This window comes from Oncorhynchus keta, chromosome 21 (assembly GCF_023373465.1).
Source record: "Oncorhynchus keta strain PuntledgeMale-10-30-2019 chromosome 21, Oket_V2, whole genome shotgun sequence".
Taxonomy (NCBI): Eukaryota; Metazoa; Chordata; class Actinopteri; order Salmoniformes; family Salmonidae; genus Oncorhynchus; species Oncorhynchus keta.
In genome coordinates this window covers 3,862,395-3,887,268 of record NC_068441.1, presented here as the reverse complement: position 1 = coordinate 3,887,268, position 24,874 = coordinate 3,862,395, and the positions used below count along the sequence as shown (strand labels likewise).

The 24,874-nt window shown below is 45.9% G+C and overlaps 2 protein-coding genes across 5 annotated transcripts in view; one reads left to right on the top strand and one right to left on the bottom strand.

The window, feature by feature from the left end:
• The window catches only part of LOC118399958 (adenosine receptor A1), a 52,530-nt gene that overhangs the window by 19,735 nt on the left and 7,921 nt on the right, over positions 1-24,874 (bottom strand). For 2 of the 4 annotated variants that reach the window (XR_004828939.2, XR_004828941.1), the window contains 2 exons: positions 21,264-21,334; positions 20,359-21,190 (listed from right to left, as the gene is read on the bottom strand). The exons of 1 other annotated variant lie outside the window; for it this stretch is intronic. The gene's annotated coding sequence lies outside the window, so the exon portion shown is untranslated. Of the gene's footprint in view, positions 1-12,574; positions 13,286-20,358; positions 21,191-21,263; positions 21,335-24,874 lie in introns of those variants that run through there. One more of the 4 variants, XR_004828940.2, reaches the window with a different exon arrangement.
• LOC118399959 (adenosine receptor A1-like) lies at positions 15,527-17,015 on the top strand. Its single transcript, XM_035796234.2, has 2 exons — positions 15,527-15,937; positions 16,114-17,015. Exons 1-2 carry the CDS (start codon positions 15,606-15,608, stop codon positions 16,760-16,762), a joined length of 981 nt encoding a protein of 326 aa, XP_035652127.1. The 5' UTR covers positions 15,527-15,605; the 3' UTR covers positions 16,763-17,015.

The following is a 24,874-nucleotide window of genomic DNA, read 5'->3' as shown; positions in this document are numbered from 1 at the left end:
ATTTACTACTGAAGCAAACAAATCATTAAATGAGAATGCAATTTTTATTTCCTTGTTTCATCTGCCCCTCAAACATGCACCTTTACATTGGAGATCAAACTTATTAATTGGATAACTGGCAAATACTGCATCATATTTCTATTTTTGAGCAACTTAATCATACAGATTTTCTTTCACCTGTAAACAGGAAATCTATAAAAGTAAAATTAAACTTATAAGAACCCAGTGCCCACCCACCTGACACCCTCCCCTGCCTCCATGTCCATTTTTATTCTCACCCTTTTTGTTTATTAACAAATGCATTTTTTTTTAACAAAAGGCAAATATATATACCCTTGGCAATAGATTTCCCATATGAGAATTATACAGGTTCTAAATAAGGTATTGATACTCGTTGCTAAGGGACTATCGCCTCTAATGGCTGCCTACACTATTAACATGTTGTATCCTCAACTGTGTTGCATCTCTGTCAATACTTCTGGCCGCACTGTTAGGGTTGCTGCTGATATTGTTCTCAGTGGTCTGGTTGCTCTGAAAGCCCTGGTTTCATCCTCTACGGGATCGGTGTCCCTATACCGGGACGGTTGAGTTAACATGCGCTAATGTGATTATTATGACATTGTAAGTAACAGCCAACTTTCCAGGACATAGACATGTTTATGTGGGCATCAAGCTTAAATTCTTGTTAATCTAACTGAACTGTCTAATTTTCAGTTGCTATTACAGTGAAAAAATAACATGCTATTGTTTGTGGAGAGTGCAACAAAACCCCTTTATCATGGCAACTGGTTTGATACATTCGCCTCTGAAGGTAAATAATGTACTAATCTTGCTCTGATTTGTCACCCTGAGGGTCCCAGAGATAAAAATGTAGCATAGTTTTGTTTGACAAAATCCATTTTTATAATAAAATGTAGGAAATGCTGTCTCTGGCTCCACACACACCCTGCCCCGGACATCTATAGTAGAAGTTTAAAAACACTTAGGTTGAAGTCATTAAACTCGTTTTTCAACCACGCCAACAATTTCTTGTTAACAAACTATAGTTTTTGCAAGACGGTTAGGACATCTACTTTGTGCATGACACAAGTCATTTTTCCAACAATTGTTTACAGAGAGATTATTTCACTTATAATTCATTGTATCACAATTCCAGTGGGTCAGAAGTTTACATACACTAAGTTGACTGTGCCTTTAAAACAGCTTTGAAAATTCCAGAAAAGGATGTCATGGCTTTGGAAGCTTCTGATAGGCTAATTGACATAATTTGAGTCAATTGGAGGTGTACCCGTGTCACGCCCTGGTTTTAGTTTTCTGTGTTCTCTTTATTATTTTGGTTAAGCCAGGGTGTGACATGGATGATTTATGTGGTTTGTTTTGTCTCGGGGTTTTGTAGTTTATGGGATTATGTTTAGTTAAGTAGTCTAGGAAAGTCTATGGTTGCCTAGAGTGGTTCTCAATCAGAGGCAGGTGTTTATCGTTGTCTCTGATTGGGAACTATATTTAGGCAGCCATATTCTTTGGGTATTTCGTGGGTGATTGTTTCTGTGTCGTGGCACTATATACAGAGGAAAAACACGATGATATCCTGAGAAGGGCAAGAGCAGTGGGAGGTGAGAGGCCGATGTGCCACTATGAAATAACAAGCCTGGCGAAGAATAACTTTAGGGTTGTAACTGTCAACATTTACAACCCTTACGTTAAGAACGAAGAGGTGAGGGCTTTTCTGGGGAGATACATGGATAACGTCTCCTCAGCAAGGCACCTCAAAGACTCCCTTGGGTTTTGGAATGGGAGGAGAGGCTTCCAGGCCCACCTCAAAGAGGACCCAAAGGGACATGGTGGCTACCTCCATCCTCCTGCTATGTTCTCCCTAGGGGCTAACAGGGGGACGTTGTTTTATGCACGTCAGCCCCCATTTTGCAGGCGCTGTATGGCCTAAGGTCACATATTCGCCTCGTGCAGTACAAGAAAATGCAGATTTTGTGGATCTGAGGAACACGAGGCGAGGGATTGTGACAAGCCTAAGACGTGCCATGGGTGTGGCTTGTCAGCACACCTGTGGCGGGGGTGCCCGGCCCGTCAGAGGTCATATGCGTCTGCGGCTGGGGGGAGCAGGAGCGGGGATGGGGGAAGAAGAGGAGGGGAAGGAAGCACGCCTCATGACCAGAGTACAGGTCCAGAGGGGAAGGCCACAAGGAAGGAAGAGGAGCAAGAAGCGGCGGATGGAAGAGAGAAGGAAACGGAAGGCACGGGAGTAGGAGAACCAGGAAAAGCGGCGGAAGAAGGCAACTGAGTGGAGGAGCATGAGAGAGAAGAAAGCGAGGGAGGAGTGGTGGAGAAGGAGACGGTGGAAGAGCAAGTGGACTGGGGGGAAAGTGCCCTGGTGGAAGAGATGAGGGGTATGGTGGAGGAGCTGGTGGGGGGGGAGGGTGGTATCTCTCCACTGCCGCCATCACCAAAGAAGAGAATGAAGAGGAGGGTGCGATTGGCCGACAGTGAGAGGGAGGGGATGGCCAAGAGAGTGATGGGGGTGGGAGAAACCTCTGGGTTGCTGCTGGTTTCCCCAGGCCCTCAACTTCTGTTGGGTGGGGACACACCTAACAAGACTCAGGACTGGGTACAGGAGGAGGTGGGGAGTTTTTTGTTTGGGGACTCAGCCTCCCCGATTTTTTTCCAAACCAGCTGCAACACTGGGGAGGGGGAGGATTATGGGGGTAGACCCAGGGTGCAGGGCACCCCGGAGCCAAACACTATTCCTGCATCCTGGGATGGTGAGATGGAGGAAGAGGGGGGGATGTAGGGAGTACGGATGGTGTTCTCACCGGTAGATATGGAGCAGGGGAGCATCGGGTGAGTCTCCTGTTTTTTTTTTCTGTCTGGGTTTAGAATTTGAGTGTATTACATGTTTTTATTTTTTCATGGGGTCTAATTTTAGTTTTGTTAGTTTAAATGTAAGTGGTTTAAGGGATTTTGTTAAGAGGAGGGCGGTTTTTAGTTATTTGGAGGGTGTGGGGTTTGATTTTTGTTTTTTACAGGAGGTTCACCTGAGGGATGGAGGGATGTTAGTAGGTTTAAGAGGGAGTGGGACAAGGGGGAGTCGGTTTGGGGTGTTGGGGGTGCACTCATCGGGGTAGGGATTTTGTGTGGGCACAGGGAGGTAAAAGTGGAGGATTCTTTTGTGGTAATGCAGGGGAGGGTTATAGGGGTGGATGTCACGATAAGGGATTGTACATTTAGATTAGTAGTGGTGTATGGGCCACAGGTGGTGGCAGACAGGAGGGAGATGGTGGACTGTCTGACGCCCTGTGTGTCACAAATAGGAAATTAGTGATAGGGGGATTTTAATACAGATTTAGGAAGAGGGGGATAGCAGTGCAGGCGCCATTGCCGGGCTAATGGCTTGCCATGGTCTGGTAGATGGTGGTCTGCACACTACTCCGAAAATGGACGGTCCTACATGGCGCAACTCCAGGGGTTGAGCGGAGGCTCGACTATATTTTTGTACCCAGGTCTTTGGGTAAGTTGTCTGGGCGGCTGTTGCCTGTTTTCTTTTCGGATCACGACGGGTGCTCCTGCAGGTGGGGTCGCCAGTCTGCCTCTTTGGTAGGGGTACTGGAAGTTAGATCGGGATGTGCTGGAGGAGCAGGCTTTTGTTGACGGGTTTTATGGTTTCTTTTGGAGGCTTGAAGGCCTCCGGTCCATGTGCGAGGGGGTGTTAGAGTGGTGGGAATTAGTTAAGGTGAGGATTAGGGCTTTTATAATAGGGTATTGCAAGAGGAAAAAAAGGGAGGAGAGGAGGGAGGTGGATCGTATCCAAAGGTTAATTGAACTCGAATACGAGGCAGGCAACCTCGGCGGGTCGTTTGACTGGGAGAGATCCGCAACCCTAAAGGCGCAGCTCAGGGAGTTGCAGGAGCGGAAGGCTCGAGTTTTCCTGGAGCGTGCACATAGTGGCTTTCTAGAACATAATGAGACTTGTTCTGCTATGTTCTTTAAGTTGGTTAGGGCCAGACAGAGTAGGAAGGTAATGCATGGTGTTAGGGAAGAAAATGGTAGTATAGTTAGAGAACCAGAGGATATGGTCAGGGTGACAACTGATCATTTCCAAGGTTTATTTAAGGAAAGGGAAATAGATGTAGAGCAGGGAAATGTGTTTTTAGAGCACTTGTCCAGGCGGTTGCCGGAGGACATTAGAGAAGTGATGGAGGCCCAGATCTCACTAGAAGAGGTTGAGAGCGCTCTTAGGAGGATGGGAAAAGGGAAGGTGCCTGGGATAGATGGGCTGCCGGCTGAGTTTTATCTCAAGTTTTGGGGTATACTTGGACCAGTGGTCCTCGAACTCTTGAAGGCCATCCTTGAGACGGGGGTCCCGGGGGGATCAATGGCTGTTGGTGTGCTGTCACTTTTATATAAGAAGGGGGAAGTAACAGACCTTGGCAACTGGCGGCCGTTGACCATGCTGTGTGTAGATTACAAGCTACTAGCAAAGGTTTTAGCAGACCGGTTGCGCACAGCCCTTCCCTACATCGTCCATGAGGATCAGACGTGCGGGGTAGAGGGCCGCTCTATTAGATGGAACCTACAGTTAATCAGGGACTCCATCGCTTGGGTTGAAGATAGAGGACTGCCTTTAATGGTAGCAGCGCTAGATCAGGCGAAAGCCTTTGATCGCGTGAATAGATCCTTTTTATTCAGAGTGTTAGGTCGATTAGGATTTGGGGAGAAGTTTATAGGATGGATTCGTACATTATATGTCGGAGCGGGGTGCCGAGTTAGTGTAAATAGTCACTTCTAGTCACCTCTGGTCTGGGGTCAGGCAGGGGTGCCCACTCTCGGCTCTCCTCTTCGTTCTGTACATGGAGCCTCTGGGGGCTGACATTAGGGCAGACACAGGGGTGGAAGGCCTGCTGATCCCTGGAAGTGGTGGGCTGCGTGTTAAGATGACGCAGTACGCCGACGACACTTCCTTGCTGTTGTGCAAGGACTCGTGCCTGACAAGGTCCCTTGCCATCTTTGGGGATTTCACCCGAGCGTCGGGAGCAGTTCTGAACCATGCAAAGTCTTCCGTCAAGTATTTCGGAAGATGGCGCGGTAGAACGGATGTGCCTGGGGGGTTATCTCTCTGTGAGGGGGCCCTGAGGATTCTCGGGGTCCATTTTGAGACCTCCGGCTCAGCGACGCTAAACTGGAACATGCGTATCGCAGTGGTACAGAGGAAGCTAGCAATGTGGAAGGCTAGGTATTTGTCTTTTATGGGCAAAGTCCTGGTCCTAAAGGTGGATGTGTTGCCTTCTCTTTTGTATTTGGCATACATCTACCCATTGCCGGCTTGTCTGAGGAGGCCTCTAGTGAGGCTTGTGTTTCAGTTTATGTGGAGTGGCAGGTGCGAGTGGGTTGCCAGGGCACGCATGATCTGTCCCATCGGGGAGGGAGGTAGGGAGGTACCACATTTCCCCCTCAAGCTGGACACAATTTTTGTTTCTTTCTTGTTAACGGAGCTTGCTCAGCCAGTGATACACCCGTCCAGTTACCTCCTGCGGGTGTTCTTCTCGTATCAGGCGAGAAGCATAATGGTGTGGTCTAACACGGGTCCTCGGGCGGAACAGCTGCCGTGGCACTTTGGTCATGCGGTCAAGTGGCTGCGTGCGCACCCTGAGGTTGAAGTTGCCCGAGTAGGTTTAGATCACAGGCACCTGTACGAGGAGGTCAGAAAGGCAGGGAGTCCGGCGCCTGTAGTGGGCATCTCGGAAGTGGTCTGGGAGGGAGTGCAGGCGCGGGGTCTGGACAACAGGCTCAAGGACCTGAATTGGTTGAGCCTCCATAAGTGCTTGCCGGTACGTTCCATCTTGTACCGGTATAGCTTGGTGCAATCCCCCACCTGTCCAAGATCCTCTTGTGGCAGGGAGGAGACTGTGCGCCATGTCTTTTGGGACTGTGCCTTTGCCGGAGTAGTATGGGCTAGGGCACGGGTGTTGTTAGGTTTGGTAAAGGGGATTTTGTATTGAAGTGGGCCAGGTTAGAGAGGGGTGTAGGGAGAGCGAGAGGGACGGATAGGGACAGGTTTCTGCTCTGGCTTCTCATGAGTCTCTTTAAACGGGGGCTGTGGGAAGCAAGGCAGAACATGGTGAAGACAGGGAGAGATTGGGGGGTGGAAGGGATAGTGAGGAGGGTGGAAGGAGATTTGAGGGGGAGGATGAAGAGGGAGGAGAGGAAGTGGGGGCAGCATGCTGCTCGGGAGAGGTGGAAGGGGGGTTTAGGGCTGGGTGTCATTTAGATTTATAAGGGGATAGATTAGGGACGGGGAGATAGGGAACGGTATTTTGTAGGGTAACGGGGAGGGAAGATGCTCCCCTGAGGTTTTGTTTGGGGTTTATGTTTAGTTTAATTAGTTTAATTAAAATTCCATTATTTGAGTATGTATGTCAATTATGAGTTGTAAAGAATGAATGGTATTGAAGATAATACATTATTTTTTATTTAAAAAAAAGATATAAAAAAAATAGGGCTGTTTCGGTTTTTCATGTTTCTTGTTTTGTATATTGTTCGGATTTTTCATCTTTCATTAAAGATGTATAAAGATAACCACGATGCATTTTGGTCCTCCTCTCTTTCACCAGAAGAAAACCGTAACAGAATCACCCACCACAACAGGACCAAGCGGCGTGGTGACAGGCAACGGCAGCAGGAGCAGCGAAATCCAGATTTCTGGACATGGGAGGAAATCTTGGACGGAAAAGGACCCTGGGCACAGCCAGGTGAATATCGCCGCCCCAAAGAAGAGCTGGCATCTGGTCTCCAGTGCGTCTCTTTGGGCCGGCTTACATTGCACCAGCCTTGCACACGGTGTCCCCGGTTCGCCTGCATAGCCCAGTGCGGGCTATTCCACTTCGCCGCACTGGCAGGGCGACCGGGAGCATTCAACCAGGTAAGGTTGGGCAGGCTCGGTGCTCAAGAGCTCCAGTGCGCCACGGTCCGGTCTATCCAGTACCACCTCCACGCACCAGCCCTCCGGTGGCAGCTCCCCGCACAAGGCTTCCTGTGTGTGTCCTCGGCCTAGTAACACCAGTGCCAGCACCACACACCAGGCCTACAGTGCGCCTCGCCTGTCCAGCACTGCCATGAGCCGCCAGAGTCTCCCGCCTGTCATGAGCCGCCAGAGTCTCCCGCCTGTCATGAGCCGCCAGAGACTCCCGGCTGTCATGAGCCGCCAGAGTCTCCCGGCTGTCATGAGCCGCCAGAGTCTCCCGGCTGTCATGAGCTGCCAGAGTCTCCCGCCTGCCATGAGCCGCCAGAGTCTCCCGCCTGTCATGAGCCGCCAGAGTCTCCCGCCTGTCATGAGCCGCCAGAGTCTCCTGCCTGCCATGAGCCGCCAGAGTCTCCCGCCTGTCATGAGCCGCCAGAGTCTCCCGCCTGCCATGAGCCGCCAGAGTCTCCCACCTGTCATGAGCCGCCAGAGTCTCCCGCCTGTCATGAGCCACCAGAGTGTCCCACCTGTCATGAGCCGCCAGAGTCTCCCAGTCAGCATGGAGCAGCCAGAGCCACCAGTAAGCGTGGAGCACCCAGAGCCGTCAGTCAGCATGGAGCAGCCAGAGCCGCCAGTCAGCATGGAGCAGCCAGTCAGCCAGGATCTTCCAGAGCCGCCAGTCAGCCAGGATCCGCCAACCGGCCAGGATCTGCCAGTCGGCCAGGATCCGCCAGTCAGCCAGGATCCGCCATTCAGCCAGAATCCGCCATTCAGCCAGGATCCGCCATTCAGCCAGGATCCACCAGTCAGCCAGGATCTGACAGAACCGCCATTCAGCCAGGATCTGCCAGAGCCATCAACCTGCCTGAGCTTCCTCTCAGTCCTGAGCTTCCTCTCAGTCCTGAGCTACCCCTCAGTCTTGACTTACCCCTCAGTCCCGAGCTACCCCTCAGTCCCGAGCTGCCCCTCAGTCCAGTGGGGCCCTTTGTTAAGATTACTAGGCCAAGGTCGACGGCGAGGGTCGCCAATCTAAGGACGCTAAGGAGGTGGACAAAGACTATGATGGAGTGGGGTCCACGTCCAGCGCCAGAGCCGCCACCGTGGACAGACGCCCACCCAGACCCTCCCCTATGGGTTTAGGTGTGCGGCCGGGAGTCCGCACCATTGGGGGGGGACTGTCACGCCCTGGTCTTAGTATCAGTGAGAATACAAATGTAAATTGACTTGACTTGGTGAACCTATTGAAGATGTCCAAAGTGGTGGAGAAAACATTGGGTAAAGTTAAATCGTTGAATGTCTCGTGAAGTGGGCTTGTTCCATTTTGTGGGTTTCTGAGGATTAGAAAAAGCAGGTGTTGGAACTCACTCAATTTGGAGATCATGATTTGTCGTGCCTTGAGCTATGGAGCAGGGCACCCAATAAAGGAGTCATTTCTGGAGTTTCTGAAGAAGTTTATATTAATATGCTTAAGGAAAATCGTTGGTCCTTGTGTGACAGTCGGGAGGGAGGGACTCACACGTTCTGAAATTCTGGAATTGCATTATACAGTGCCTTGCGAAAGTATTCGGCCCCCTTGAACTTTGCGACCTTTTGCCACATTTCAGGCTTCAAACATAAAGATATAAAACTGTATTTTTTTGTGAAGAATCAACAACAAGTGAGACACAATCATAAAGTGGAACAACATTTATTGGATATTTCAAACTTTTTTAACAAATCAAAAACTGAAAAATTGGGCGTGCAAAATTATTCAGCCCCTTTACTTTCAGTGCAGCAAACTCTCTCCAGAAGTTCAGTGAGGATCTCTGAATGATCCAATGTTGACCTAAATGACTAATGATGATAAATACAATCCACCTGTGTGTAATCAAGTCTCTGTATAAATGCACCTGCACTGTGATAGTCTCAGAGGTCCGTTAAAAGCGCAGAGAGCATCATGAAGAACAAGGAACACACCAGGCAGGTCCGAGATACTGAAGAAGTTTAAAGCCGGATTTGGATACAAAAAGATTTCCCAAGCCTTAAACATCCCAAGGAGCACTGTGCAAGCGATAATATTGAAATGGAAGGAGTATCAGACCACTGCAAATCTACCAAGACCTGGCCGTCCCTCTAAACTTTCAGCTCATACAAGGAGAAGACTGATCAGAAATGCAGCCAAGAGGCCCATGATCACTCTGGATGAACTGCAGAGATCTACAGCTGAGGTGGGAGACTCTGTCCATAGGACAACAATCAGTCGTATATTGCACAAATCTGGCCTTTATGGAAGAGTGGCAAGAAGAAAGCCATTTCTTAAATATATTGTTGCCAAAAAGCAGGCCCAAACCATGATGCTGCCACCACCATGTTTGACAGTGGGGATGGTGTGTTCAGGGTGATGCGCTGTGTTGCTTTTACGCCAAACATAACGTTTTGCATTGTTCCCAAAAAGTTCAATTTTGGTTTCATCTGACCAGAGCACCTTCTTCCACATGTTTGGTGTGTCTCCCAGGTGGCTTGTGGCAAACTTTAAACGACACTTTTATGGATATCTTCAAGAAATGGCTTTCTTCTTGCCACTCTTCCATAAAGGCCAGATTTGTGCAAAATACGACTGATTGTTGTCCTATGGACAGAGTCTCCCACCTCAGCTGTAGATCTCTGCAGTTCATCCAGAGTGATCATGGGCCTCTTGGCTGCTTTAAGCCAGGACATATGTGCTGCACCTATTGCCATACATCATGTTCATGTGCATCTGATGTTTGTGGAGAGCCTAACCCCAAACATGAGTTATTACAAGGAGACGCTTGCAATCCAGTGAAATGTAGAGAGGTAGGACATGTTAGAGGAGTACATGAGTCATTTGGTTAAGGACACAGCACACCTCTACACTTGCAAGACAGCCTGTGCTGGATTTAGCACTGAACTAATAGAGGCAGTAGTAAAAGACAGTACTTAGAGCCCACTTCCCATCATGATAGCTTCAGTGAGCTAGATGATGATTACATGGGTTACTTTGATGAGGAATATGAGGACAGCTCTGACATAAATGAAAGGGACCCTTACAAATGTGGCACCACAAATGTGGCAGTAAGCCACTAGAAGCTGCTGTAGAACAACTGTCCCTTTATGGGGTCCGTGACCGGTTAGTTAGTTGGATGACTGCTCAGCAATGAGACTGTGTTACTATCCATGTGTTGTCACTTGTCCAAATGCAACTGTCACGTGTGCTCCCTCTCCGGCTTCTAGGTCACCAGGCTGCTCATTAGGGCGCACACCTGTCACCAGCGGTACGCGCATAATGACACACACCTGGACTCCATCACCTCCTTGATTACCTGCCCTTTATATGTCACTCCCTTTGGTTTCTTCCCCAGCTGTCATTGTTTCTGTTCCTGTTAGTGCGCTGTTTGTTTCTTTTTTTGTTCCTTGTTTTGTCTTGTCCATGTATTTATTAAATGTATTCACTCTCTGAACTCGACTCTCAGCGTACATAGTTACAGAATGACGACTCAACAAAGGGAAGCATCAAGGAGTGTTTTTTTTGTTTTTGTGTTGGGGGTGATGTCGGGTCCGGGTGTTGGAGTCGGAGCTACCTGGGAGGCCTCAGCCTGTTCGAAGGCTCCCATGCCTAAGCTGGGTGAACAGGTTCCCATGCCTCAACCGAGGCAACCGGTTAGTCAGGTTTCTGTGCCTCAGCAGAGGCAACTGGTCCACTCCGGATCCCCAGGATCATCCATGTGGTTGGCGTCCTGCAGCTGGAGCCGAACGCGCCGGGGAGGGGGTACTGTCACATATGCACTCTCTCCAGCACTCTAGGTCGTCATGCTCCCACGCCTCAGCCGGATTGACAGGTTCCCGCGCCTTAGCAGAGGTGATTGGTCCGCTCCTGATTCATCATCTTGGTCGACATCCTGCGGCTGGAGCCGGGCGTCGGGTTAGGGGCTACTGTCACGTGTGCTCCCTCTCCGGCCTCTAGGTCACCAGGCTGCTCGTTAGGGCGCACACCTGTCACCAGCATTACGTGCATAATGACACTCACCTGGACTCAATCAGCCCCTTGATTACCTGCCCTTTATATGTGACTCCCTTTGGTTTCTTCCCCAGTCGTCATTGTATGTTTTTGCTTTGTATCGGTGTGCTGTTTCTTGTTTTGTTCATTTATTCATTGATTAAATGTATTCACTCCCTGAACTTGCTTCCCAACTCTCTCAGTGTGCATTGTTACAGCAACTGATTAGTCAGACTATCCACAGACCTATCGGCTGCCTTCGATACTGTGAACCATCAGATCCTCCTCTCCACCCTCTTCGAGTTGGGCATCTCCGGCGCGGCCCACGCTTGGATTGCGTCCTACCTGACAGGTCGCTCCTACCAGGTGGCGTGGCGAGAATCTGTCTCCTCACCACGCGCTCTCACCACTGGTGTCCCCCAGGGCTCTGTTCTAGGCCCTCTCCTATTCTCGCTATACACCAAGTCACTTGGCTCTGTCATAACCTCACATGGTCTCTCCTATCATTGCTATGCAGACGACACACAATTAATCTTCTCCTTTCCCCCTTCTGATGACCAGGTGACGAATCGCATCTCTGCATGTCTGGCAGACATATCAGTGTGGATGACGGATCACCACCTCAAGCTGAACCTCGGCAAGACGGAGCTGCTCTTCCTCCCGGGGAAGGACTGCCCGTTCCATGATCTCGCCATCACGGTTGACAACTCCATTGTGTCCTCCTCCCAGAGCGCTAAGAACCTTGGCGTGATCCTGGACAACACCCTGTCGTTCTCAACTAACATCAAGGCGGTGGCCCGTTCCTGTAGGTTCATGCTCTACAACATCCGCAGAGTACGACCCTGCCTCACACAGGAAGCGGCGCAGGTCCTAATCCAGGCACTTGTCATCTCCCGTCTGGATTACTGCAACTCGCTGTTGGCTGGGCTCCCTGCCTGTGCCATTAAACCCCTACAACTCATCCAGAACGCCGCAGCCCGTCTGGTGTTCAACCTTCCCAAGTTCTCTCACGTCACCCCGCTCCTCCGCTCTCTCCACTGGCTTCCAGTTGAAGCTCGCATCCGCTACAAGACCATGGTGCTTGCCTACGGAGCTGTGAGGGGAACGGCACCTCAGTACCTCCAGGCTCTGATCAGGCCCTACACCCAAACAAGGGCACTGCGTTCATCCACCTCTACCACCTCTGGCCTGCTCGCCTCCCTACCACTGAGGAAGTACAGTTCCCGCTCAGCCCAGTCAAAACTGTTCGCTGCTCTGGCCCCCCAATGGTGGAACAAACTCCCCCACGACGCCAGGACAGCGGAGTCAATCACCACCTTCCGGAGACACCTGAAAACCCCACCTCTTTAAGGAATACCTAGGATAGGATAAAGTAATCCTTTTCACCCCCCCCCCCTAAAAGATTTAGATGCACTATTGTAAAGTGGCTGTTCCACTGGATGTCATAAGGTGAATGCACCAATTTGTAAGTCGCTCTGGATAAGAGTGTCTGCTAAATGACTTAAATGTAAATGTAATGATTAAAACTGTCACTCAAAGCTGTCAGTGGTGTTTCATTTCAACTGTCAACATTATGGATTTAAAATAATGATGCATTAATCAAGAACCATAAATCAAAGTTAGATTTTTACTTTGTTACAGAAGACACAGCAATGATAAAGAGAAAGGTGTAGTGATAAATACAAAACAGTCTACAAATACAGATTATTAAAACATATTGACAGTGACAACATAAAGGGAAACTTCAGGATTTTGGCCATGAGGCCATTTATCTACATCCCCAGAGTCAGATGAACTCATGGATACCATTTATGTCTGTGTCTAATATGAAGGATGTTAGAGGTAGTTTTGCAAGACCAATGCTAACTAGCATTAGCAAAATAGCTGGAATCAATGGGTATCTGTTAGCATGCTAACGCTAATTACTAACTACCAATCACCATCTTTCCCTCTACCCTGTTTCCCTCTTAGAGATCGTTTGATGGTCAGACTAAGCTGCCCTCATCCCCTGCTAGCCTGGCAACCAATTGGTTTGAATTCAAACAGGTACCTTGGTCTGCTCCTTCAATTTGGACCTTAACCTCCCACACAACTCGCTGACTTCAGCTAGAATGTTTCTGTTAAAACCAGGGAATGTAGTGAACGCTTTGCATGGTTTAACAGCTCTGCCTCCCTAACTAGAATGCCCTTGGTCTGGCGAGCAGCATGACGGATGCCACTAGACTTTGACACCTCCAACTCATTATATGCTGTGTCCATCAAGTCCTTGATGACACCAATAGACTTCATAATCCTGTCTGCTCAGTCATGTTCAGACCCAGACCCTGAAAGATAAAGCAAAGGTTTCATCAGTAGTAGGCATAACTGACTCATGACATGTGTTAGGCCTAATGATTAACATTGTGATTGACTACATATACTGATATGTATCTTGTATACTGTGACGTACCGGGTTGGGAATTCCACAAGGTTTTGCTGTCCCTCTCTCACTATCTATCACCGCACACTACTGTCCAATCCACAACCCCATGTAGTAATCTAATCTGTCTATAAGGCCCCTCCTGCTTGTGCAGGTGTAAGGTAAAGTTGTCCCTAGATGATAACCTTGGGCAAATTTGGCTTTTCTCCCATGAATGGTTAAGGATAGGTTTAGGGGAGGGGAGGCAGAGCTGTACCTCGGGGAAACTTCCCCCTGGAGTGCCTGTGCAGTGGCTCCTTGGTTCTACTCCAAGTGGACATTTGTGATGCAAAACCATATCATTCCCATATGTCCTCTGGCAATAAAGTTCCCTTTTATGAGAGCTGCTCTCTTCTACACTAATATAAAATGACAAAACCAACATAAATAATGAAATACACAACATTGGATTTTGACTGACAAGGTGTAATAGAGTTGTGTGCTACTTTTGTTGTGTTGTTCTAGAATCATTGTGTAGATTATAGCTGTAATATTTTTAAATTACTGTTGAAAGCATGGAAAGTCCCAAATTGAATAGATGCACTTTGCAGTGTCTTCTGTTCTGTTCCCCAACAGCATGCAACTTACCACGTTCAGACTATGCTGTGTGGGCATCTCGGTAGACAACTTGTTCTGACCTGGGTTTGGGGGACACAACTTTTTTAGAGCCCTTTGGGTCTTTGAAGGTGTAGGCTCTCGGTCCCTTTGTCAGCCGTTGAAGTTGTTGCTTCGACATTGGGACTTGTTTCTTTCTCTGCTTATTTCCACCTTTTAAAAATGGCAAAATCCTCTTCTACTCTACCAACCAAGCGAAGGCACTTCTAATCAATTCTCATCGATCGTCCTGGAACCGAGGCAATGTTAATCCTAATTACATCAGTCAGTCGTTCAAAATGCTCTAATTTGCTGCTTATGTCGAATCAAATACTTTCTTGGTGTTTGCTAAGGCGCCTTTTATGGGCACATTTTCATGTCAAAGATGGCGAGAATCGGGCACAGACATGCTAAGTAATTACACGGACCTGCGTCCTTGACAATTGCTGCTAGTAGTAATGTTGTTTGCCTACATAGAACAGACGCCTGTATATTTGTTCATTTATTTGTTTGTTTGGATCCCCCGATACAGTTTTCAGAGGCAGCAGCTATTCTTCCTGGGATGCACAACAACAATAAAACATGACAAGTAGCTAAACACTGATACACTGATAGAGGACAGTCACACAAATCTAAATACAACGATATACTTTTGTCATACGTAGGAGTTTAGCTTCCTCAACAGGCTCGATGGTCAAACCCTTTAAACTCCAGCTGGGGTTTAGGTCTCAGAGAATGTAGTGAAACGGCGCTCTGGTACTACGTCATGTGGTTCATTGGTCTGATTGGTGGAAGGTTGATCCAATTGCCTGCAAAATAATTTAGCGCAACGGTCTAAGGCACTGCATTGCAGTGCTAGAGGTGTCACTCCAGACCCGGGTTTGATCCCGGGCGTGTATCACAACCGGCCGTGATCAGGAGTCATATAGTGCGCCACACAATTGGACCAGCGTTGTCCGGGTTAGGGGAGGGTTTGGTCAGGGTTTTGTATATAATAATTTGTTCTTAACTGACTTGCCTAGTTAAGGTAAAGGTTAAGGTTAGGGTAAGGGTTTAGGGTATGTACGTCCCAAGGATTCCCAATAGCCAGAATGACAAGAATGTATTCGTGCAGCGAACCATATATGGAAGCTCGGGAGATCAGGCCGATTTGCGAGGCTTTTAATATTTAGCTCTGGTCGCATTGTGGTTTTTGCATTTCCTGTGACTCGTGCCATTTTGTGTAGGGTTAAATTTAAAGGATGTTCAAAAATTCCCTTGCTTCTGAAACAATGATATACTACAAACATTATGACACAGGATATCTAAAATGTTACTCTATTTTCTGCATAGTTGAAACAATTACCATGTATTGTCAATGGGCTATAATGTTTGCTCGGCAGGTGTATGAATGTTTGTGATATATTTGTTTTGATGTATTTGTGCTTTCAGATCCTTATATCAACAGCGCCGAACAATTGCAAAGGGGCGTAGCATTTTCATGAATTTTTTCAGTGAGCAAGAAAACTTCCTCAAAAGCCTGCTGGTCATAGAGGAACAATTCACAATAAAGCATACTCAGTCATAGAGTAAACTTCCATTGGACAGCTGACATGATGTCTGGAGGAGAGGTGGTCTACACAGTGCTGGAGGTGCTGATCGCCATTGCCTGCTGCCTGGGAAATGTGCTGGTTATCTGGGCAGTGTGGTCAAGCAGTGCTCTGCGGCAGCCCATCTTCTGCTTTATGGTTTCTCTGGCTGTGGCTGACTTCCTCGTAGGGTCTGTGGCCATGCCGCTGGCTGTACTGGTGGATGGACGGGTGCAGACCTCGTTCAATGCCTGTCTCTTCATTAGCTGTGTGGTCATCATGTTGACAGTGGCCTCAGTCTTGTCACTGCTAGCCATTGCTGTGGACCGATACCTACGCGTCTTCATCCCTCTCAGGTGAGCTGTTAAGGTGACATTTCAGGAGGTTTACAGTTGGACATATTATTCTCCTAGCTGTGTCCCATGTTAACCACATTCTAAGAAAGGAAGTCATGCTTGGGTGGAATCAGATTCCTTGTTTTCTTTTGCAAAGCAATTCATTAAAACATCTCAACATTTTTCTGCTTCAACAGCTACAAGAAGACGGTAACAGAGAGAAGATCTTGGGTGGTAGTTGCAACATGTTGGTTTGTTGCTTTTATATTGAGCTTCCCTCCCATGTTTGGATGGTACAATCGTGAAACGTTGTCTCACTCAGAGAACTCGACCGCAATCCTCTGCCATTTCCTGGCTGTGATCCCCATGTCATACATTGTTTACTTCAATTTCTTCCTCTGCATCCTCACCCCGTTAATTGTCATGGCTGTCCTGTACATCTACATCTTCTGTACCATCTGGAGGAACCTGAGGGAGAAAGCAGGGCACGGAGCCCAGTCCCACACCTACTTCAGGAAGGAGAGGAGCCTGGCCCAATCCCTGGCTCTGGTCCTGGTGCTGTTCGCCTTCTGCTGGCTCCCCCTGCACATTATGAACTGTGCTGCCTACTTTGGCAGCCCGTCAGACATACCCCACACCGCCTTCTATGTGGGCATCCTCCTTTCCCATGCCAATTCAGCGGTCAACCCAGTCGTCTATGCCTTCAAGATCCGCAGGATCCAGGGAGCGTACCTGAGGATCTGGAGGAGGTTCTTTGTGTGTCGTGATGACAACCAGGGCTCTCAGAGCAATCGTTCCACTGAGCACAATATCAGCAGCAACCCTAACAATGTGAGCAAGGGATAGTCAACGATGCGCTAAACGCTAATCCCACAGATTTATTCTCTGATACTTTGAAAAAGACAATCCCAGGGATGCAGATCAGATAAAGTGGTCTACATCCTTAATATCATAACGAGCATGATCTTATCATTAAAACCATACTCACATTATATTTGGATTCTCTACTAAAAACCTTAGCTGACAAAATTGTTATTTTTACGTTTTCACTTCTGTTTTCATTGATTTGATCAAACATTATACAGACGACCACATGTTGGATTTGTCTCGTCTCCGTGCTTTGAATGGCACAAGCTGTCTGTGATGGATGGTAGAGTTATTACAATACATGCTGGATTTTCGTTGTTTTAAATCAGACCTCCTGAAAAGGTAGAAATACAAGAAAGGGATCAATAAATGTGCGTGAGTTTGTCTGATTTGGAAACAGATAATACCAAACAAACGGGCTGCTCCATCTTGTGTCGATAGGTAGCCTATATTCTTTGCCAGTGTGAGACAGAGAGGGGACGTCACGATAGTGAAATTTGTGTGTGCAGTGCCACGGAAATTCAGCAGGTTGTTGATTTGTTGATACATTTAAACAGTATATGACAAGTCATCATGTACTATCATCACCCTCTGTTTGTAACAGACCGGTAGAAAATGAATGGCAGCGGACGGGGTTAAGCAAGCAATGGTAACGTCTATGCATTTCCCTAACCCTTACCTTAACAACACAAAATTATGCTTCACCTTAATGGCGAAACCGACATTTCCGTTTGCGATATTACTCGAATAAACAACATGAGCTGGCGCACACCCAGAGAAAATGATTTCATGTAGAGTTGTTGAATAAACTAAAACTGTGAATAAACTGTAAGCTATAAAAACAAAGAGAGTCGCACACTCTATATAAACTCCCGGTAATTTATTGGGTAAATCATCCAACGTTACGGAATCACTACCCTGAAGAAGGCACAGTGGACGCCGAAACGTTTGTGATTTACCCAATAAATTACTGGGAGTTTATATATAGAGTGTGCGACTCTCTTTATTATATATATATTTTTTTATATAGCTTATCGCTTGCTATGTTACAACAACAAAAAGTTTACTTCAAAAAAATAAAAATCTCCCTCTGACATCATTGCACGCGCGATAGAACATCAGCGTACGTACTGCATGTTTTTACCACGATGCTGGACGCTCCTCTCTGTTCCCCCCCCCCAACAAAACAAAAACAATAACACACATGCAGATTCCAGCTTTAATTAACCGTAGCCCTTTCCTGCAGTCAAATGACCCAATGGCCTCATGGGTGGAATGTTATTTCTATTTTTTCATTAATAAACATGATTCTTTTTGATAATCTGATGTTTCTATGTCAAACAGTTTTGCTATATTTCAGTCTTCTATAATGTATATAAAGTGTAGTATTGGGATGCAAACTCAAAAATGGAATACATTTCAACTCTATATCTGACATGGTACAGGTGGTTTTTTTTTAAAACCATGTCTGTGAGGTGTTTTTTATTGTTCCAAAGTAGATTTGTTTAAGACTACCAAGAAACACTCTGTGTGAACCAGATTTAGCCCACAGCAGTAAAAGTGAAAGGGATAGTACACCCAAAAGAAAAAAATCATATATTGGTTTTCTTTACCCGGTAAACGTTCTATGTACAAGAAATGACAGCAATCCGTTTTTGTGTTTGTTTGGTGTTAAGCCTGTGTCGAAATGTTTTCAAAACTGTAACGTTTACACTAATTCTGATCATTACATCGTGGAATATACATTATATAGTTAGGGCCTGACCTCCAGGGGATCCCCATTGATTTTGTTAGTCATTCTCACTCACATATCATATTAACATGGTCATAGTCATTACAAAATAAAGAACATATGTAGAGTTGCATAAAATGTGTTTTAAAACTGCACACGTCTTTCCTCCCGTGGCAAAATGGGTAGAATTTCAGAAAATTATAGGCATTTTAATGTTATAGATTTAGCCGGTGGTAACTTGAGGAATAGACACCGGCTGGAATGCGGTTGTAACCAATCACCATTCAGGATGAGACCCACCCGTTGTACAGTATAACTGTTATAGGTCTGTATTTTATTTTAGCATTGTTCAACGGTGTTGGCATTACACAGCAAATTGCATGTCTTGTGAATGAAACTGAAGAAGAGGATGAAAAGCTTGCAAGTTTCATTTCAATGTTGCATTTCCTGGGTCTAAATGCCAGTTCCTCAAAATGTATTGTATCAAATAGTTTGTCTATTTCTTATAATTGTTACCTTCTATACAGTGATATCCCAGGATTTGGAGATGAGATGTACTATCTTACAGTTATCCAATAAAGAAACCCTTCTCTAATGAACTTTTTTATGATTATGGTTATTTTTAACACAACCATTTACACTTCAACTTTTCACATAAGTTTGTGCTTAACGTTAAGAGTGTGTAGACCTACAGTATACATATAGCTCTGACAGTCTTCGATATCATCATATATTTTCAGAGATTAAGAAATCCAATCTAAAGTAATGTTTTTATTTCAAAAGGGTTTGTAAAAAAAATACATATTATTACATTGTTATGTATTATACAAATGTTGTAATGACAATATTGTGTCTTGATTAACGTCCATTGGCACGCCGCACATCCCTATCTCCGGGCATTTATTCCCCTGGTCTTGTGTAAGCACAGTAGATGGCAGTGGGATATGTATTTTATTGTTGCGATACGGCATATTGCAATAGATGAACGGACACATTGTGTTCCTGCCATAATGACAACATGTCCGTGTACTCTGTATCAGAACTCAACTGATCTTCCTGGCAGTTGTTTCTCTTTTCTTGAAAGAGAAGTAGCTACATACGTTTAGTTTGGTCGAACTTCAAACTCGGTCTGTTCAAGTCATCGGTGTGGTACATTTAGATGTAGTTGTCCCCCATGATGAAATCGGGCTTTATAACTAGGGCTTTCCAACTTATGTCTATAAAGGGGTTTGGAATCTTGTGACACAAGTGACACAGGGCTGACAAAGGGGCACTTTAACAAGCCTTTATTCACATAAAATATCTGATTGGTTGAATTCTCTGTGTGGTCTATATTAAAAGGGCACTTGATTTAGTATAACGGGCTCTTAAAATTCAATATTGGTGCACAATTTCTACTTAGAATATCAAAGAGATGCAAAAAGACACTCTTTTTGTGGAACGACACTAATGCCCTCTCAGCAACTTTTGAATTGACTGGCAGTAAATGTATAAACCTTTATCATGTGTGGTTACTGACCACAAAATAAAGCTTATTTTACCTTTATTTATTTAACTAGGCAAGTCAGTTAAGAACAAATTCTTATTTTCAATGACGGCCTAGGAACAGTGGGTTAACTGCCTTGTTCTGGGGCAGAACGACAGATTTGTACCTTGTCAGCGCAGGGATTTGAACTTGACACCTTTGAACTTGCAAGCTTTACACTAGGCTACCCTGCCGCCCCTTATAGCCCTATAGCATGTATAGTTACTGACAACAGCAACAAAACATATATTCAGAATTGAAATTAGGAGTAATCAGATGTATGTAATGCCCTAAAAAGTCAGATGAAAAGACTAGATGCAAGTTTAATAGCTATATTTAACCTTTATTAATTAATACAACATTGAATAATGTTACCATAAAACATATCACAAGCCTATACGCATTTATTTAGGGCTTGATTTGGTTCTGGAGAACCAACCCTTTATTGTTTAGATTTTGTAACACTGATGCATTCTCTGTTGAGTGCTTTTCATATCCTTTCATTCTTGAGAAGCTCTGAATCCTGAACCTACAAGGTCTCTGGAGTCCTGCTGCTCCTTGGCCACCAAGTGGCACTGGAGAGGCTATAAACCCATTTGTGCTCCAGCTGTTGCTTTATCACAGTGAGATTGCATCAAACACATTGAGGAATTCAGAGAGCAGTGGACTTCCTCGTTGCTGCAGACTGTCATTGTGCCTCTCAAGGAAGGCAATAGACTGTATAGTTATCACCTGAATAGGATTAAATCCCTCCCACAAACTATACAACCTACTACCTCACCTCGCCAGGACACATTCACCTGAAAGACTGACGGATGAAGGGGGAATGTCATTCAGACACACTCAAACAGATACAGCGAGAGGCGACAACACAAACGCTCTCACCCTAAAGTAAACTTTCACTCAAACACAACAGGCCCCAAGAACCCAAATAAAGCATCGGGTGGTCTAACAAAGGAAATGTTACTCGTTCTCATTTTGTCCTGCAACAGTCTGTGAATGGGTGTAAATGGAGGTGATATGCTATAATGGGGTAACTTCCCCACAGAGCAGAGACCGGCTGCAGGCAGGTGTCCAGGCTGGGAAGATGGGTGCGACGGTTCAGGGGAGAACGGTCACTCTTCAGGGTTATTGATGATCAGTCTGTCTCCTTAGGAAAGACAGTAGATTGTATAGTTATCTCAGAGGGAGGACATATACCCCACAACTATTCAATCTACTACCTCAGCCTCAAGGACAGGTGCTTAGTCTGGCGTCGACCCAGAGATGAGGTTTAGCAGTTCTTACTAGGGAACTGTGGGAGAAAGAGACAGATAGAGAAAGAGAGCGTTTTGTATGGTTAGTGGTTGATCATTACCGTACATAAACACATACGCACACCCTTGCACATTTGCACTCGTACAAAAGCTCAAAACACACACACACACACACACGCACACACACACAAACACAAACACACTACAGGACAGTGCATGAAGCCAACTTGAATTAAATTCAGGCATTAACAGAAACCCTGCACATATCCAGTTTACTAAAATGACATCCCTCGCAATGGACTGAAGAGGAGGTAGCCTGGTAACAATTTTATAGGGAATTACCTCAAAGGAGCAATTTCCTCTCTGGTTCTGGCTCTGCTGTTTAATCCTGGGCCTGGTTCAAATTCGCCACTACAGAACGAAGCTGTGAAAGCTCGACTGCTTTGCTTCGTGTGAACTGTGCTACTAAACTGCGTCAGTTCACAACATCCAGAGGAATCATCCGTTGGTATTATGGCATCGACAGGTGTGTCTGTGCCACTATAACAGTTATACGGACAGAAGGTGTGTCATGTGATCGCAACGGAATCGCATAAGATAGCTTTTGCCAAAAGATTAACGAAATAAAGACGAAACGATGCAGGCACTAAGGAAAGTGTGCTAATTTCGGCAAGCCTAAAGCGTAACTCACTGGCATCCAGAGAGGTTGGCATGTAATAAAGGAGAGCCGCGCCAGGAATTAGTGCCCATTTTCTCGAGTAACTTGGCTCTTTCCAGCCCTTACAACCCCACGGAAGCTTGCTGTTTAATTGGTAGCTTATTTAAACATGGCTTCCCCCGGTTGCCTCCCCCTAGCCTGCACAGAGCAGTGTGGATAGCCTGCAAGAAATGCAAAGGAAGGAAGGAAGGGGAAAGGATGAAAACAAAATGGCAGCGATTCGGCCATTTTAGGGAGTTGCTTGGCATTCTTAAGTGACAACATCTGTGGGGCAGAAACCTGTGAAACTCTCTCACTGCTTCTTTTAATCCATCGTATTGGATCCCAGATGGATTTTTCTGTTTGTTTTATCCGGATAAAAGGTGGCACTGTTATGCCCATCTGAGTGAATAAGATAAATTACTTTTACTACTTTCCAGCTTCCTTAATTTTAAAGAGATGAAGGTGAATGAAAAACGATAAAATTACATCGTTTTTTATGCTGACATGGTATTTGGTAGTGAACTATTTGTGTACCTAGTCTCAGTCCCCCCCTAATACAATATTGTTGTTTTTATCAGTGTGAAAGCCATTCAGTTCTTTGAAAAAGAGCTCAGTGTTAACTGTGCCAACTAGAGTTTGAAGTACCAGCTGGGCAGTGCAGCCATGCCCCCCAGGGCAATGCTTTGGCTGGGTGGGTTGGGCCGGCTCAGGCAGTGTTATGGGAGACGATGGTCAAACCATGCAGAGGCCCCGCCACTTTGCATAAATTAGCATGTAAACCATAGCCTCTGAAAGGCACCAGGGCAGTTCATTAACATTCTGAATTCCTCTTTGGCGTAATTAAGGCAGACACTGATTGAAATGTTTTGGCAGGCCGCGAGGCTGTTTGTAGGAGTGTCAGGGCCTGCTCAGTGGGGCCGAATGAGAAGGTAGTGGGGCAGGGAGGGAGTGGAGGCCTTAATTGAGATGTTGAATTAATTAGACTCTGAATGGCATCAGTCTCCCTTGACTGGCCACTGTACACAGATGAGACAGACTGAGGGGGACACACTGATTTCTATCGACAAAAAAATAAGTTCATGGCAATGGTTGAAGGCTTAGAGCTGAGTCCTAACTTGATTTCTGAATGTGTTATAAAGTTTGTTAGTTTGAGTTACTTTGAGCTTGAAGTTGAGATTCAGCTTTTTGAGAAAGAGAGATTCATTCAGGAACACTTTCTATGAGGTCCATACACAGCATTATACATGGACACATAATGCACTAGGACAGAGTGATAATGCAGTATAAACACAGTTATAGACACACATAAGGACTCCTAAAAACACATAATTCCATATACCAATACTCCTAATGCATTATGAGTATAATCATTGCCGGTCGCTTTTTCCTCAAGGACCACATAGCATTGTAATGGCCATCAGTGTGATGCATTTCAAACGTTTTTGTCAATGAGCATATTGCTGCATCATCATCTTTGTTATGGTGTGTTGCAGCATACTTATAACCCACAAAAAGTAATCTTTGATTGCTTTAGGTGAAGTGATGCCTAAGGCAGACACATATTATACACCATAGGTTGTTGCTATACAATTACAAAGTGCCCAACAAACTGTCCAGGGTTGATTTTTCAGTGTAACATTTCTAGTGTTGATTCAGGACTTCAATTGACTCAGAAATGAACAGTCAGTGGTGTGAAACCCAGTGTTGGTGTGAAACCCAGTGTTGGTGTGAAACCCAGTGTTGGTGTGAAACCAAGTGTTGGTGTGAAACCCAGTGTTGGTGTGAAACCCAGTGTTGGTGTGAAACCCAGTGTTGGTGTGAAACCCAGTGTTGGTGTGAAACCCAGTGTTGGTGTGAAACCCAGTGTTGGTGTAAAACCCAGTGTTGGTGTGAAACCCAGTGTTGGTGTAAAACCCAGTGTTGGTGTGAAACCCAGTGTTGGTGTGAATAACCAGTGTTGGTGTGAATAACCAGTGTTGGTGTGAATAACCAGTGTTGGTGTGAATAACCAGTGTTGGTGTGAAACCCAGTGTTGGTGTAAAACCCAGTGTTGGTGTGAAACCAAGTGTTGGTGTAAAACCCAGTGTTGGTGTAAAACCCAATGTTGGTGTGAAACCCAGTGTTGGTGTAAAACCCAGTGTTGGTGTGAATAACCAGTGTTGGTGTGAAACCCAGTGTTGGTGTGAAACCCAGTGTTGGTGTAAAACCCAGTGTTGGTGTAAAACCCAGTGTTGGTGTGAAACCCAGTGTTGGTGTGAATAACCAGTGTTGGTGTGAAACCCAGTGTTGGTGTGAATAACCAGAGTTGCTGCGCCGACTGCTGTTCACGAGGTGAGACAGCTCACGCAGCTTCTGGACTGAGAGAGGGAGAGAAAAAGGTGCTATACGAGATGAGACTATTAAAAATCCGGAAAGATTACAAAGTCTTACTCCAAGGGGAACTGTTCAAGAAGGAGTACTTCATCCGAGAGGTCACCAGTGTGAAAAAAAGAATAATCACTTGAAGCCACTTTAGGTTAGGAAAATGTATGAGAAGTAGAAATGAAAATAAGACAAAGTACAGACTTGAAAGCACATTTGAAAACATGCATCTTGGATATGTGTACAGGATATTGTGTTAGCCTCTTTCTCTGGCTTGACCCCATCAAAAGTATCCATTTTGAATCTGCAGATGTGAAGCAGTCCAAAGTGGATATTTCAGATCACTCAGCTGATGATTCAGATGTTCATGACACCTCTGCCCTTTCTGACTCTTCGATGGATTCAACTCCCAAGAGAGGCCCAGTGAAACAGAAGAGATCTGCTCCGAAACACTCACATAGAGTGCACAAACAGATTGGAAGGAAGCCACACTCAAAGATGCCCAATTAGATTCAAG

What these genes read in the sequence shown, in the direction of transcription:
- LOC118399959 (XM_035796234.2), top strand. Translation starts at nt 15,606, where the DNA reads ATGATGTCTGGAGGAGAGGTGGTCTACACAGTGCTGGAGGTGCTGATC. An exon ending in CGCGTCTTCATCCCTCTCAG is followed by an intron (nt 15,938 to 16,113) that starts GTGAGCTGTTAA and finishes CTGCTTCAACAG; the next exon opens with CTACAAGAAGACGGTAACAG.